This window comes from Saccopteryx bilineata, chromosome 12 (assembly GCF_036850765.1).
Source record: "Saccopteryx bilineata isolate mSacBil1 chromosome 12, mSacBil1_pri_phased_curated, whole genome shotgun sequence".
In the NCBI taxonomy this organism is placed as follows: Eukaryota; Metazoa; Chordata; class Mammalia; order Chiroptera; family Emballonuridae; genus Saccopteryx; species Saccopteryx bilineata.
In genome coordinates, this window is record NC_089501.1 from 34,519,974 (window position 1) to 34,537,055 (window position 17,082).

At 42.2% G+C, this 17,082-nt stretch overlaps 1 protein-coding gene across 1 annotated transcript; it reads left to right on the forward strand.

Moving 5' to 3' along the window:
- The first annotated feature begins 1,369 nt into the window (after window positions 1-1,369).
- Window positions 1,370-14,518, forward strand: ABRACL (ABRA C-terminal like). The gene is made up of 3 exons (XM_066248021.1): window positions 1,370-1,539; window positions 6,745-6,811; window positions 13,859-14,518. Exons 2-3 carry the CDS (start codon window positions 6,751-6,753, stop codon window positions 14,041-14,043), a joined length of 246 nt encoding a protein of 81 aa, XP_066104118.1. The 5' UTR covers window positions 1,370-1,539; window positions 6,745-6,750; the 3' UTR covers window positions 14,044-14,518.
- The last annotated feature ends 2,564 nt before the right edge of the window (window positions 14,519-17,082 follow it).

Sequence of the window (17,082 nt, forward strand, 5' to 3'; positions counted from 1 at the left end):
AATTTTGTTGTATCGATCACAATGGACAATGATTATACTATGCAATTAAATAAATGGATAAAGATTGTCTTAATATTTTATATGCACATTACTGAAACTTCTTTTTTGACAAAGATAATGTTGTAAGCTAATTTGTACTCTCTAGGACTGGCACATGCTTGATAGTTAATAAATACTTCTTAACTTTTTAACAAACTTTGTTTTTTGCTTTTTAGGTTAAAATTCTACATTGTTTAGTTACATGGTACTAATATTCCTACAAGATCAAGAAAAGGTGGCAAAAGTCTGTATGAAAACTGTATGAAAAATATTAGTTGGCAAAATTTATACTATGTATTTCTTTCATTAAAAATAACTTCCTTATAGATTAACATGAAGTTTATGTTATGTTTAGCGCAGCATATGTATAAAACAAAGTATTTTTAAAGAATTACCAGAGACACTGTTGGGTGAGAACTGTTTGTTCCAGGCCACCTCTGAGGATGACAGCCAATTTATGGACTGTGTGCTCTAGGGTCACGTGATTACTCTTAATCCAATCATTCATTTGGCAGGGGCGCTTTCTGGGTGGTGGTTTGTACAACCTCTGCCCTGGGAATGGTTTGGGTCACTTCTTTCAGCAGAGCCTTGGTTTCCTTTCCGAAGGGACTCCAGGTTCAGCAAGCATACAACACACATAGAGATGAAAACAAGTGACTGAAATGTATGAATAAGTTGATCGCGTTATGCTGTTAAATGTAGGAAATAGCGAAGAAAGGAAGAAACCTCTATTGACCCAGAACCAAGAACTAGCTTTGTCTAAGTAAAATTTCTTTGTGGTAGAACAAATTGGTTTTCTTTTTCTTTCTTTCTTCCTTTCTTTTTTTTAAAGATTTTATTAATTTTACAGAGAGAGGGAGGTGGGAGGAATTAGAAGTATCAACTCGTAGTTGTTACACTATTTGTTCATTGACCGCTTGTTGTATGTGCCTTGACCGAGCCAACAAATTGGTTTTGAAAATGAGTTTTGTTTTGCAAATTAGACCATTCTATTATTCTGTAGTTTTCTGGAGGCTCCTGCTCCTGGTTTACAGAACCAAAGTAATGTTTCTCTAGATCTCGGAATTCAGCACATTGGGGGCGTTTTATTTCTTCTGTTAATGAGAAAGATCTTGGCAGAAAATCACGCAAACGATCAGACGCCGAGGGTTGGAGACCACTGGCTCGGGGTTGCAAGGAGGAAAGGTGGCGGTAATCGAAGATCTGGGTCCGTTTCCCACCTGGCTGGAATCTGTCCCCTTATCGGAGTCGTCTCTCCCTAGTTTCTTCCTCATAGGCTTGTCCCTGGGAGTGTGGGCGGCCCCCTTCCTGAGCGCAGAAACTCTTACCACCGCCCTCCCTCGTCCTCTTCCTCCTCCTCCTCCTCCTGCACACCAGCCTTTCTCTCTGCCTTAGTCACTTCCTTCCTCGGCCTCTTCCTCCCCAGTGCGTTGAATAAGGTAACTTGCCGGGGCTGAGGCTGCACCAGTTTTTCATTGGGAAAGAAAAGGAGGCGGAGAGGTGAGTGAGTCCCCCTGGGGAGACGTGGCCAGGTGTAAGGGATCGACCGGTGGATCCGGTGGAGGCCAAGCAGCATGGTGAACCGTGGGCTGCAGGTGGAGAGCCAGGACCAGGAGGGGGCTGAGGCGCGTGGACGGTACCAGTACAACTGGGCTGAGACTGTGCCGAGGGCGGGTGGGCGCGCCCCACGTCCCCACCTCTCCTGCAGACTTCCGCACTAAGCCCACGTGACGCTCTGCCGGCCGGGGGCGGACAGCCAGCCGCAGTGTGCGGATTTTCCCCGCAGTGCAACGTGTCGGCTTTGCACTTGGCGGGGTCAGGAGCCAGTTCTGCAGAGCGGGGGGTGGGGGCGAAGGGCTGCGGGAGAAGCATCCACTGGGGAATCGGAAGGTCTCAGGGCTGCGGGTTTTGCGGCGCGGGTGGTGGGTGCGGCTCTGTACTCTCCCGATTGTACGTGGGGTGGGGTGGGGTAGGGTGTAGCGAGGAGACACAGGGGCTTGCGGAGCCCGGAGCGGGCCGGTCTTCCTTGTCGGGTTTGGGCGCACAGGGCGCGGGCGGCGCTGGCGCTGGAGGTGTGGAGACAAAGGCTTCCGGGACGCGGCCCTTCCAGGACAGGTCGTCTCGGAGTTCGCCGTGCTGTCCCGCAGCAGGGGGTCGAGCCCCGCGTTCCCCGACTCTGCTCCAGTGCGGGAGGTGGTAGTGTGATGGCCGGCAGGGGACAGGGTGTGGGGACCCCTTCCGGGCCAGCTCCCAAACTTGAAGCAGGGGTGACCAAATATGGAGTGTGTGCGCGCCCGCGAGCGGGCAGGAAGGAACTCAGCCGTCTCTGACCGGCTCCGGCGGCTGGTCTCCGACTGCTGCGGAGGGCTGCAAGTGAGGCCAGCCTTCGGACGCAGAGTTGGCTCCTGATTCCCAGACTCCCCCGCTCCGGTCGGCTTTAGTCCTTGAACATTAGAAAATCTCCACGTATTGCCTCCAAACTAAAAAAACAGACAAAAAACAACCTAACTAAACAAACAAACAAACAAACAAAAACAACAACAAAAAACTAAAACACTATGTGAGGGCCCTTAAATAGATGCATATTCATGGGAGAACATTTCATCATATGCCCAATCCTCTGACATTCCGCTTTCTTTGTGATTCCCACGCACAATGCCTAATTACATTCTGTCACAATGAAAGGGCCCGCCTAGCATCTGCCACCGCCTTCTCTTGATCAGACCCACCCCCTCACCTCCGCCCACCGCCACCACTCTTGCCCATGGAGGAGCTCTTTCTTCCCCTCTGCTTGCCGGCTTTATGGCCTCCTTTTTGTTCTTGCTGCTTATTCCAGTCCCAGGCCCGTGTCCTGATAAAATGCCACGGGCCTTCCAAGGATTGTGTAACAATGAATATTTCTCCCACTCTGTCCCTGCTAAATAATAAAATAAATAAATCATGCCAAATTATGAATGCTAGCAATAGTTCTTAAGCCTGTAATTTTCCTACTTGGAGTGGTCTGGGCAGGGAGCCCTTCTTGCTCTGTAAGTGTTCTGTCTTAGTAAGTACTCAGTTTGTAATATTTTATACAAATACAACTCTTATTACACTCACTGCACTTTGCATAATAACTGCAAAGAAAAAGAACAAGGGGGAGATGGAGGATGTGGTAGAAACAGCATTTAATTGTGGGGAGTCCCCTCTGAGCAGTTTCATCAGTCATAAAATAGGGATAAATAATAATACTTTGCAAGGCTGTTAGGATTACATGAATTAACATAGATAAGGAACCTATGTGTAATTAATTATAAAGAAATACTGGTTGCCTTCCCTTCCTTTCTTGAAATGAGATGACCATACCTCTGTTTAATATAATGCAGGTATTCATGCTATCCATAATAGTAGGATTTCCATTTTGAGTCTCACTATTAAAGGAGAGTTATGTCTGAAGTGTGTGGAGTGGAGAATGACAATAGAGAAATTTCCAGTGTGAGAGGAAATCACAGTCTGAGAATTAGTACCAAAATCTACTTGGACATTTCATTCTCCTTCTGACCAATGTGGGCTAATTTCCTCATCAACCCTCACAGATCCATACTACTGCATATTAATGTTTCTGATAAAAGGGTGCCAACTTTATTCATTGTTAGACAGTTTTGACTGCCAGAGAAACTTTTTCTTATAGGACTCCCAAATCTGCCTTTCTATTAGATCTGTCCATCCCATGCAATACAGCAACACAAAACAAGACTGTTCACATAAGTACATAAAAGGAGCTTTAATTTAAAGAAATAGTGGTAGGTCTTCTCTAGGCTAACATTTTGGGTCAGGTGTCTTTAGGGTGGAAGTAACAGAAAGTCATTCAAACAACGCAAGCAAAACCAGGGAAGTTGATATAATTGGAAAGTCCCTATACAGGTTCAATTATTGTTATGTGGTTGGACTTTTCTTTGTGCCAGTTTTATTCCTGGCAGATTTTTTTACACATGGTAGCTGTTTACATCTGGGGCTGTCAATTTATATCTTAGAGCCCAGCTGGATGTTGTTATTTTACTAATAGTTCTGGCAAAATCCCTGGGCTGAACTTCATTGTTCATGATGGGATCATCTATGTATACCCCAAGTCAATTCTGGCTCTGAATCATTCCTGGAGTTTAGGGTGAGGCTCTATCAAAGAGACATATGTTTAGAGTTAGGAAAGACTTGATTCAAACAAAAATTAGACTAATGGTGTCAGAATGAAGAATGGGTGTTGGGTAGGTAAAAACGACAGTGGTCCACCACACTGATATTTACAGGGTGTTTTTTTTCCTACCATAATTCTCATGGTACGTCTTTCAGTTGTGTCCTCTGGGTGCATTTTAGCTTATGAGTATCTCTTAAACTCTATCTTTTAATAATGAGACTCAAAGTGGAAATCCTATTATTATATATAGTGTGAATACTTGCATTACATTAGACACATTTTTGCTCATCCAATTTTGAGATGGGAAGGCAACTAGCATTTCTTTATGTAAATACATTAACTTAAGATGTTGCATTTTATTGCAATACAAACTTATTAAGTTTTAATATTCGTACATATAATGTAGCAGATGGCAGTTGTGCTTGTAATTATTAGCTGATGGAAAATCTGGGGTTTCAATCAGTATAGTTTAAACATAGATGAAGGTCATTCTTATTTTTCGAAGCTACCAAGAATTAGTTACAATCGTTCTGGATAAAGTTGTTTTTTCCAAAATGCCACTCCAGAGTAAATCATACACACAATCCCACTGTTTTAGTTTCTTATTTGATTTGGAGAACTCACAATTGGGAAACAGACTATTTGATGCATACTTTGTGATTGCATGTGGTCCTTTTCGCTGTGAATTACTGCCTTCTTATGTCAACTCTTCTTTCACCTCTTTGACCCAAGTCGGTCTGGGTTCTCTCCTCCACCTCTAGTGGCTCTCTCCCCTCTTCTTGCCGTTATCCCGCTCCTCTCACATCTGTAGCTGTTTGCCCAGCCCTTTTCTCTTCCCTTTTCTGTCTCTGAGTGCTCTTCCTCGGAGAGCTCCTCTCTGCTCCCTACTTAAATCAGCAGCTTTATGGTGACAAATCCCATAGGTGAAGATGCACCCATCTTGTGCCTTTGCTCCTTTCAGTCCGTGAAACCAGTATTTATGGAACCTGCCTTCTTGGTGCCATCCAGTCCGGCCGAGAGAGTGACAGCCAGACCCCTGCCTGGTGGGATTTACCACCTGGTGGTGAAAGCCAAGAATGTGGTCATTCCTAGCAAATGCAATGAAGAGAATGGACAATTCTTTGGGAAAACTCAGCAGGCCAGCGCTCCTCCTCCAGGCTTCACGGAAGGCTTCGGAGGGATTTACAGTATTTCTAAGCTGGGACTGAATGTGTGGAGTTAGCCCCAAGAAAGAGGAATAGTCATAGTATGGTTTGAAGAAACAGTATGTGGGAAGGTTGGAGGTGAGAGATTGGGAGACATTTGGAGAATACAAAAAAGCGCCATGTAGCTACAACCTAGAGTTCAAGAGGGTTGAGTGGAGAAGGCTGGAATGGTAGGCAGAACCCAGCCTGTGGAGGTCCTAGTGAACAGCTCCCATTATCTGAAGATGGATGGTCTTCACCATAGGCTCTTTATTTTAGTCACGAGGAACGGACATGTCCTTGTGTGTGACCTGGAAGTCATCATTGTACTGACCTGACATTATTAAAATTGCCTTGTATCAAGCTGCCTTCCCCACTTGACTGCAGGCTTCCCTAGGGGAGGGAGTGTGTACCTTTATATTTGTGCCTCCGGCTCCTAACATAATGACCTGCTTTTTCTGCTTTGCTTCTGTCCTTTTGTTCGTGCTCTTCCCCATGCATAGAACACCCTTTCCCAGCTGTCTGCCTGGCCTGTCCCTTCCCAGTGACCTCCATGAAGCCTTCTGTGAACCCCATAATGCCTTAGACCAGGGGTCCCCAAACTACGGCCCGTGGGTCGCATGCGGCCCCCTGAGGCCATTTATCCGGCCCCCACCGCACTTCCAGAAGGGGCGCCTCTTTCCTTGGTGGTCAGTGAGAGGAGCATAGTTCCCATTGAAATACTGGTCAGTTTGTTGATTTAAATTTACTTGTTCTTTATTTTAAATATTGGATTTTGTTCCTGTTTTGTTTTTTTACTTTAAAATAAGATATGTGCAGTGTGCATAGGGATTTGTTCATAGTTTTTTTTTATAGTCCGGCCCTCCAATAGTCTGAGGAACAGTGAACTGGCCCCCTGTGTAAAAAGTTTGGGGACCCCTGCCTTAGACCCATCACTCAAAGAGTGCGGTCACATTGCTATGCATCTCAGGTCTTTCTTTGTTTCCGGAGGGTGAGTTGCAGTGAGGGCAGGTGTTGTGTCACTCACCTTCATATTTTTGATGGCTTAAGGAGCACCTTGAAGAAGATGGGCTTGGAGTTAAGCATGGGTGTAAGGAAAACAGCTGCAGCCTTCCCAATAGACTGCGTCAAATAAAGGGGGTCCAGCCCAGAGGAGAAGTTATAGAGATGGAGGGAAAATGGAAGTACTCTAGTGCCAAGTACATCACACAAGTGTTTTTAGGAAGAGAAGCATAGTTAATTAATAGTGACAAATGCTACGTAAAAGAAAGGACCCTTGGATTTGGCAGGATATGCTTAATGGAATGTAGAAATGGCAATACAGTAATATAGATATATTTCTTTCTCGCTCAGGCAGCAATGAATGTGGATCACGAAGTTAACCTCTTAGTGGAGGAAATTCATCGTTTGGGTTCAAAAAGTAAGTATTATATAGCACAGATACAGATACTTCACAGCAAGTGGGACCAGCTTTTTTGGTAGAAGCCTAGGAAGGGGTCACCAGGCCTCAGGACACGGTTATGGCAGCTCTTCCCTCAGTTCCATGTGACAAGTGCCTTCAGCCACGAAGAATATCTGGAGACACAAAGCTATTGAAGGTATTGTGAGTCTGATGCAAAGAACAGCTGAGATTTTTCATTATTTTTTGAATGGAACAAAAACTGCTATGCCTATTTAATTTGGCTGCATTGAAATTTGGTGATTGAATCATGCTCAAATTTTTATTTGTCACACTATTAAATTTTTTTTCTGCTTTTCCCTGTCAACATTTTACTAACTTCCAAATGACTGGGGACTAAAATTGAACTGATACTAAATTGTCTTTATTTTCTTCAGATTCTTGAGTTTTCTATAACTGAGTATTTATGTACATATAAACCATCCTTTAGGTAATTGTTTTTTTAAGTCAGCTTTTTATTCAGCACTATATAAGCAGTGACATGAAATTAGTGACATATAAAATTGGTTGTATTGGTGTCCTTTTCTTGACGTGAAATGAAAGTAACTATGTGCTTGTAGCTTTGGGAATTGTATATCTCAGGTAAGACATGGAAGATTCGCAGAGCATTTTGAAAATGCGAGAGCAGTAGATATATTCAGCAACAACTAGGATAATGGTACTCACAGTTATGAAATTACATCATACAAGTGAAAGATGGCTTTAAAATGTCTCATAAGAGTTGTTTTGTCATTATAGCTTGATTCTTCTTCCTTACAGCTCTGTCTGCTTATGAGTCATAAATCATTTGAAATAACAAAACATATTTTGAAAATTCCATTAATCCATTTGTATAAAATGTCCCCTGTATTAGTTTTCTATTGCTGCCATAACGCTACCACAAACTTTGTGATATAAAACATCACATTTACTATCTTAATAGTAAAATAGGTTAGGAATCTGTCTTAATTTAGTGGTGCTGCTATAACAAAATACCATGGACCAGCTTATAACGAGCACAGTTCTGGAGGCTGAAGTGTGTAAGTCTTTGAAGGGTAGCACAGGTCAGGTTAGGAGGAAATGCGTGAGCTGCATTTGGGATGTTTGTGGAAGACACTGAGGAGATAGTGGATGTTGTCATGTATTTACTTCCTCAGTCAAACCAATGAACAGTCTTTCCTAACCCCATTTTGTTCCCGCCAACTTCATCGTACTCACTTGGTGGAAGTTTTGTGAGTCTTGTTTTCAACAGTGATGCCTCTGCCTGTGGCCCTTATTTCTACACTCCCGGTGTCTCCTGAGCTCTGTGAGATTCTGTTACTACTGGGATAGTCCAGGATTGTTTAGTTTGCTAAAGGTATTAAAGATGTATTTCCAAAGATTTATAGCATTCCTTTATCTCTTAGATCTTTCTCCATGTCAGCTTAGTGTTTATTGGTCAGATTCACTGCGTTTGCAAGCCTAATCTCCATGTCCCTAGCACAGTGTTACTGTTCTACTAAGGTAAACTGAACCTACACTTCAAAATTACCAGCTTTACAAGCTCGAAGACAACAAAATAATTATCATAATTTCTATAAGGATGAAAATATTTGGAACATTGCAACTTTACCAGGCCTTCTTGACTTACCTGTTTCCAGTAACGGATGACTTATGTGTTGGAAAGTATCTATGGAGATACGTAATCTATTGACATGTTATAGCAAATTATTTAAGTTGTGTCTAGAATAATTTTGATCACTCTATATTATGATATTGATTAATCCTATTCAGACTAATCTAAATCTGATGTTGTAGCTGAAGGTGGAAATTGATGAATTTAGTTTTACCCGTTTCTTTTAAAATAAAATTCTTTTCTCATTTTCTACCCAGTAGAAAAAAAATTAAGTGGATAAGGATTATTTAGAGATTTAAATTCTTTCATTCAACAAATATTTCTTGAGTGCTGCTTTTGTGCTTAAGTGCCAGAGATGTGAGAATAAACAAAATTCCATCTCGGCCCTTGTGGGTCCCTAGGTAGCAGGAAGGCAGGCAGGCAAACTGGAGGCATGTATGGGGAGGTGCTTGAGAGCGTGGGCCCTGGAGTCAGACTCTGGGAATGAACCCCAACTCCTTAACAAGCTTGCTGAAGGACCTTGGGTGATTACCAGACGTGTCTGTGCCTTGGTTTCCTTATTTGCATAATAGTATTCTATTTCGATGGTTCAAAAACAGTTTTTTTCACACTTTGAAATCTCTAAAATAAGGATGTATCTTCTAATATATGGTGTGTTGTGGTTAAATTGGCGGCTCAATTGGAACTTAAAATAATGCCCCTTGAAGTCAATTGTATCTTTGAGGAAATGAGGATTAAGTGAGTATTAATGACTGTAAAATGCACTGAACAGTTCTAGCAACACATTAATATCAATAAATGTTAACTGTTATTGCTATAATTGATGGTGAGTACTTTGACAACTGTGTATTTAATTTTATATGAAGAGCTAATAATGCAGCTGAGGAAATCACAGAGGACTTCTCAGAGAAGGTGACATTTGAGTCTATTGTTAAAGAAAAAGAATTTATCGAGGCAGAGGGCTGGACATGGGTAAAATTACCAAGGCAGGTTTTTCATGTCTCCTTGGGTAGCAGCAAGTTGTTCATTTTAACTGGGCCAAAAGGTGTGCGGAATGATGGGGCAGGAGGCCAGGTGAGAGGTGAGGCCAGTGGGCAATGAGCCTGCTCTGCGAGGCTGCGGACTTCACTTCATCTTGAGGGTGACAGCGAGCCCCTGAAAGATTAAAGTAGAAGACTATCAGTCAAGTTTGCTTCTTACAAAGTTGTTTCCACATTTTTAATCCTGTACCAATATGGAGCATGTAATGAGGGTCAACAGGGAGAAAGGGCGGCTGGTAAGGAGTCTTGCAGTTACCACAGGAGCATCAGTTAGGGCCTGCATCAGGGAACAACTTGTCCATGGAGAGGAGAAGCTAGAACGACAGGAGACACAAAGAAAGTGGTAGGATTTGTGAGACTGAGGGGTGAATGGACGGGAGAACACCAAGATTACAGCAAGGTTACTGCCTTTAGTACCTTTAAAATGTTTAACCTGACTTGACCACTGTGGGGCAAATGAGTTTGTAAAATTTGTGTTATTTGAGTTTGCTCACTTTTAGTGTTAAAAATGGTGCTGGTCTGTGAAATTGCTAATTACCTTCCTGCTTAGGAAGGGCCATTGTTATGCTAATGTTTCTGGAGGAAAGGTTTTCCCACCAAAAGAGTTTGAAAAGGAGAGAAGGAGAAGGAGGGAAGGAGGAAGCCATTTTTTGCAGATTGAGAGCAGAGGGAATGCAGAATGCTGAAGAAGAAGCCATGTTGGCAGAGGTGAGGGGCTTTTGTGAGCTCCGCTGAGACTGGTGGGGGCCTTCGATTCTAGAAAAACCAGAGAAGATTCTTCTGGTTGTGAAATCGAAGAATGTGTGAATGGCTTTTGGGAGCTCTGTGTTTGTTTTCTCACCTGCCTGTGCTAGTCTTGAATAAAGGAATGGCTCACCAGTTTTTGTCTTTACTATCTGCCCGAATTCAATGAGAACCTGCACTTGAATGGCTGCGATGGTGGCTACTACTGGCCTTACAACCATATGCTGGGCATTCTATAAAAGGTTTTGCCTATACTGTATTCATCTTTTATTCTTTGTAACAACCCTGTGAGGGGTATTTTTACCTTCATGTTTTGGATGCTATAACTGCAGCTCAGAGGGCTTGACGGGCCTGCCCCAGGCTGCCCAGCAGCTCCACTTATTTCTGGAATCACTGAAACAGAGGGCCATGCTGCTAGGAGTTAAAAAAAAAAAAAAATCAAAGAGGTACATCTTTGCTTTCCAGGCCAACCATGGTCAGATTCTCTGTTTTTCTTTACAAACTTACTCCTTTTTCTTCTCCTCTTAGTCTACCTGAGGTGAGTCATGCTGAGACCAGCTCGGCCATGGGTGTGCACGAAACGAAGGCGCTGCAGGACTTAAGAATAAACACACAAGACACAACATAGAGAGAAGATGGGTACAGGGGACCCCCAACCTCTGGGACTGAGAGCCCAGAGCTCTGCAGCCTCGTTGAATTTAGTCGTTCTTCAGTCATCAAGCATACTAACAGAGCATGGATTCAGGGGCAGAGAAGGATAATTAACTAATACCTTTCAGGTATGCAGAAAATGGCTATAAGGATCAGCTGCTTCCTTTAAACAACCTTATCAGTCCTAGCCTGGGCAGCGTTCTGCCCCCTCAGGACTTGGTGTTCCAAAGTCTGCACCAAAGACTTGTTTCAGGGCAGCATCTAATCTCAAGCCCAGGGGTCCCGAAACTACGGCCGCATGCGGCTCCCTGAGGCCATTTATCCGCCCCCGCCGCACTTCCGGAAGGGGCACCTCTTTCATTGGTGGTCAGTGAGAGGAGCACTGTATGTGGCGGCCCTCTAACGGTCTGAGGGACAGTGAACTGGCCCCCTGTGTAAAAAGTTTCGGGACCCCTGCTCTAGCCATTTTCCTACAGTCACTCTAGTTACTGTTCCTTCAAGCACTTACCTGCTTCCCCTGGGACTCTGGCTTGGGACACACCCCCATTTCTCTCATTCACAATTGAACTAATGATCACTGATCGCCCGCTCAGCGGGTGCCAGGCACTGTGTTGTGTGCTTTGGAACTGTGTCCCCAACAGCACTGTACAGGAAGGAGTAATGCCCCAATTGTACAGATCAGGAAACTGAGGCTTAGTGGGCTTAAGCAAGTTGCCCAAGGCCAAACAACTAGTTGATGGCAGAGATTTCAATTGAGGACTGTTGCCTTACACTCCCCTTTAAAGTCCAGAACGAGTACTGCCTCCTTCACAAAGTCTCCCTTCATCATTCTAGCCCAAAGTCATCTTGCCCTCCTCCAAACTGAAATACATACAGTATTTATTGCCTTTGCTACTCACTTGACTCCAGTCACATACTACTTTGCTCTGTTGCTTTGTCAGGTATATATTGCTCATTGTCTTGTGGGATTTGAAGCCATTTCTCTGAAAGCTAGAAAGTTATTCTGTACCCCCTTCTATGTCTCCAGCACCCAGCTCAGTGCTGTACGCACACTAGGAGTTTACTAAGAGCTTCAGGTTGGAAGTTCTAGCAGCGGAGCACAGGAACCCAAGAACCCTTAGCCAAACAATGGTCCCTTCTCCCTGAGATAGCCAGCTTCTTGACAGTGGACACAGCTTTGGGAGGGAAGAATGCCGAGCAGTGCTGTAGGAAGGGTAGTCAGGGGCTCATCCAGATAGATCAAAAGAATCAACCAACAATGGGGAAGTCTCCTACATCACCCTTACCTGTGAGTTTTCAGTTGATAGATTTCTAGCCAAAGATCCTCCTTTTGTTTACCTTAATTTTAAAAAGAAAACTTTATTTTTTAAGAGCAGTTTTAGACTTAGAGAATGAAGTACAGAGATTTTCCAATTACCTTCCACCCCCACACATGCATAGTCTCCCATTATCAATGTCCCCCACCAGAGCGTACATGTTACAATTGTATAGTACATACTGTATTTCCTCATGTATAAGATGCACCTTGATTTGGGGGCCCAAAATTTGAAAAAAAAATGTATTACATAAAGTTATTGAACTCAAGTTTTATTCATCATAAAATTCATACAACTCCTCACTGTCAGAATTCCCATCCATTAGCTTGTCCTCGTCTGTGTCTGATGAGGAATCAGTGTCTTCAACAATGAGCACAAAAACAAGTGCGAAAAAGCAGGAAATGCAAGCAAAAAAATCTACAACCACTGTATAAGATGCACCCAGTTTTTAGACCCCAGAATTTTTGAAAAAAGGTGCGTCTTATACGTGGGGAATATGGTAACAAATGAATATATATACAGATGAATATAAGCAAAGCCTTTATAGAATGCCCAGCATATGGTATAGTCAGGTTAAAGATTTCAAAGGTACTAAAGGCAGTAACCTCGCTATAATTTTGGTGCTCCTGCCTGTTCACCCCCCAATCTCACAAGTCCTACCACTTTCTTTGTGTCTCCTGTCGTTCTAGCTTCTCCTCTCCCTGGACAAGTTATTCCTTGGTTCAGGCCCTAACTGATTCCCCTGTGGGTAACCTACAGTGACACATCAACAACAGCCCATAGTTTACATTAGGGGTCGGGTCTTGGTATTGTACATTCTGTGGGTTTGGACATTACATGTATAATGACATGTATCCATCATTATGGTATCATACAGAGTGTTTGCACTGTCCTAAAATATTCTCTGTGCTTTGTCTGTTCACCTCACCCCATCCCAGCCTGTGAAAACCACTGATCATTTTACTTCGTTTTATCTTTTTTTCATTGTTTTGCCTTTTCCAGAATGTTCCGTAGTTAGAATCATCCAGCATGTTCCTTTTCAGATTGTCTTCTTTCACTTCGTAATATGTATTTAAGGCTCCTCCATGTCTTTGCATGGCTTGATAACTCATTTTTATTTGGTATTTACCTTAATGTTTAATACCTGTATTAATACCTGGTCTCCAATTTAGATAAGCTAGGGATTTTGATATATGCAGAATTTTTAATTTGAAGGTCACCATTCCCTCCCTGGGTTTCTGAATACATTCAGAACACATTTAGAGAAACATTGCTCCTGACCTGGGGTTTCTTTTGTATTTGTTATTTTTAATGATTTAACAACTAACATAACAATGAAAAAAAAATGAATTTTAGACAGAGAGAAACTGGTCCAGAGTGCTAGTGCTGTAACACATTCACCTTCTGTAAATGTTTCTTGGTTTTCTGCCAGTCTTTGTCCAGATGATATTAAGGCTAGGAGGTATGCAACACGTTTTATTGATTTCATCAGGTTTGGGATCTGGCAAGAGGTTACATTGAATTTATGACTGTTAAATGTTTAACTGTAACTTTGGTTAACCTATAGTTAGATGTTTATTAAAGATTATGTAACTCTTCCATACATGGGCGGAGGGTAAGACACAGACTTTGCATTGGCTAATATTGTATTTTCTCAAATCAGATGCTGATGGGAAGTTAAGTGTGAAATTTGGGGTCCTCTTCCGAGATGACAAGTGCGCCAACCTCTTCGAAGCATTGGTAGGAACTCTCAAAGCTGCGAAACGAAGGAAGATTGTTACGTACCCAGGAGAACTACTTCTGCAAGGTGTTCACGATGATGTTGACATTATATTGCTGCAAGATTAATGTGGTCAGCATATCCTTGTTTACTGTTTTTTTTTTTTTTTGGTAAACTGGAATATTTTCGAGTCAAAGGACAAACATGATCATACTTAATGTATTTTTATAGAACTTTGTAAACAAAATGAGACTCATTTTAAAAGTCTGTCTTTTTTATATCTTAAAAGAAAATTTATGTATTACACTATAAAATAAACAAAACTTATTATTTTTCTCAGGAATCTGGCTGGAAAATGTAGGCGCTGAGGCTTTTCGGGTGGGCATGTGAGTTGTTTCATAAATCATTCATAGGTGATTGCTAAAGATAATTGACATTCTGTGAAAGCAAGAAACAAACTGAAGACCAGTTCCCACACAGAATATTATGTTTATGTAATAAAGATATGTAACTATCTTCAAAATGCCTTACTGTTTTATTTCGTCTTTGAAGATTTAATGCACCTCTCAGAATTGAAATTTCATGTTAAAAGTAGGTAACTGCAGTGAAAGTTCATTTAATTTGAAGAAAAATTCTCTTAAAGTTACAGAGTAGTTTTTAAATTATAAAGTAGGGAAAGTTAGTGTTTTGATTGGGCCCTATGAATAAATAATTGATTTTGATGCCTATTGTTTGCTTATTATTATTGAGTTGAGGGACATGCTAAAAACTTCACTTTATAATTGGGTTAGTTAGACCCTCTTGACACAATCCAGGATTGTCTATATTAGCATGTTGTAACCTGTAGTACAAGACTGAAAATGATAAAGAATCTCGAGGAGGGTAAAATTGATGACAGCTATGACAGTTGGAAAAGGTATCACAGAGGAGGCAGAATTTGAATGATCAGTGTTGGTTATCCAGCGAGGAAAAATGGGACTGGTGAGGGTGATGACTCAAGGTAAGAGAGAGGGACATGAATTAGCAAGGCATGCTCTTGTGAAAGGTCAGAGGCCGTCAGGTTGACAGGAATGTTAGGGAGAGAGGTGATTCAGGCTGGGTTATTAAGGTGGAACCCAGGAAGCCAGAGAGAAGACTGAACAGAACTCGGAGCAGGGAATTTCCATGATGAAAATGATGTTTAGTGAAGGTCGCTGTGGCACCGATTGGTAACTGGGGTGGATTGTAAAGAGTAAAAATTCAGTCAGACAAGCCAGCTGAAACATTGCTTAGGATTCTCAAGAGGCTGGATGATAATGGAAGGGCAAAGGAAGGATGGACCTCAAGCTCATTTTGAAGGAAATTGAAACCATCATTAGTACCCTTTCTATTGTGTGACAGGACCTCAATTCAAACTAGATTAAACAACAGAATTCACTAGCACTTCATAGTCATTGCTAATGTTTATTGAGCATTTACTATGCTAATAATCATAACCTTGTGAGGTAGGAATTAATATTATCTTCCATTTTATAGATGAGGTAAGAGAGGCACAGAAAAGTTAAGTATTTGTCCAGGTTCACCTACCTAGACAATGGCTGAGTTGGGATTTTGTATTTGAGTTACTAATTGGTGATGAGTCCAGGGATGCGATGGACTTCAGGCATGGCTGGCTCTGGGGACTCAAACGATGCTGCCAAAACTCTGTTTTTCCACGTTGACTCTTAACACCTTTAGTTCAATTTCATTATCTTTCTACTCTAAATGGGCTTTCTTCATATAGCTGGGATGATACCTGCTGATGATTGCAAATTTATAAACTCCTAGATTAACAACCATGGTGGAAAGCATATTTATTCTCTGATGAGTTCTAAGAGGTAGCTCAAAACTACCTCTTTGGCCAATATCATGTACCAGGGGGATGAGACACAATGAATTGACAGGCCTAGGTCACATCTGAGTAAAGGTGGGTAGGATCCTCACCTCAAATAGAGATGTAGTTCCCCAAAGAAAAGGATGAGGGGTTTGTGGGAATGACATAAATTCACTATAGATACAAGAGACCTTTAGAAGGAAGTCATAAAACCATGTGGCAGGGGAAAGTAGGTAAATGGAAAGGAATAGTCAAAAGCCACCGCCATGTGTGGGCTCAGTGACTGACAGTGTTAACAGACAGGGAAATTGGATGGAGCAAGAGGCCTGGCTTTAGGGCAAGTTTCATTTGAGCACAGTGAGCTTGTGGTTAGAGGAAATGTGTTGTAAGCAGGTGAGGATTTTGTTCTGGAACTCAAGTGAAGGTTCAGGAGTGCAGACAAACTTGAGGATTAAGGTTCAAGTTTGATTTTCATCTCCATTTTGATACATACAGATTATCATTAGTCTGTCTTTATTGTTATCATTGAGTTGAAAAGTTAACTGTCATGCACTTAGAAAACACAGAAGACACAGTGCAGGCTTTGTGAAAGCCTAGGCTGAAAAATCGAAACAACCGTTAGGGAAAAGCAATCTTGGAAACGTGTCTAATGAAACTTTTTTTGAGAGGAGGCAGACATCTTATGACCAAAGACTTTAAAAAAACACTACAGAAGTAAGTTGAAATAGTTACTCAGTATGTCACTTTGTTTACAGTCTTCTTGGTGACTATCAAATGAAGTTTGACAGTTTCAAAGCATAATAATTTAGAATTTGATACCTATCTTCCAGGGAGGTTATATCCATGAGATTTCTTGGAGAAAATTGGCAGATTAGCATTCTTATCTACCACTGACTTTTCATAATACAGATATTGATCAATTTATGACCTATGCAATTTACGACCATTTGACTTTATGACCACAATCGTTAGCCACGACTGCTCCACATCTGGCAGCGTAAGCGTTGCCCAGCTGGGTGTACGACAGTGCGGACCAGCTTCCAGCAGCATTACCATCTCCGTGTGCACCATTTCAACTGTTATCCCAGACTCAGTACAGCAATTTGTGTTTTGTGTCTTGGATATTTTTCATCAAACCCCTCCCAAGATGTCTACCAAGAGGAAATTGTCTTTGTCTACACCTCAGCCTGCCAAGAAGGAGAGAAAGACCATCGATCTCCACATGAAAATGAGCACGGGCTCATCTGACTTGAGCTTGGGTTCACCAGCTTGAGTGCAGGGGCGCTGGCTTGAGCATGGGATCCTAGTCATGACC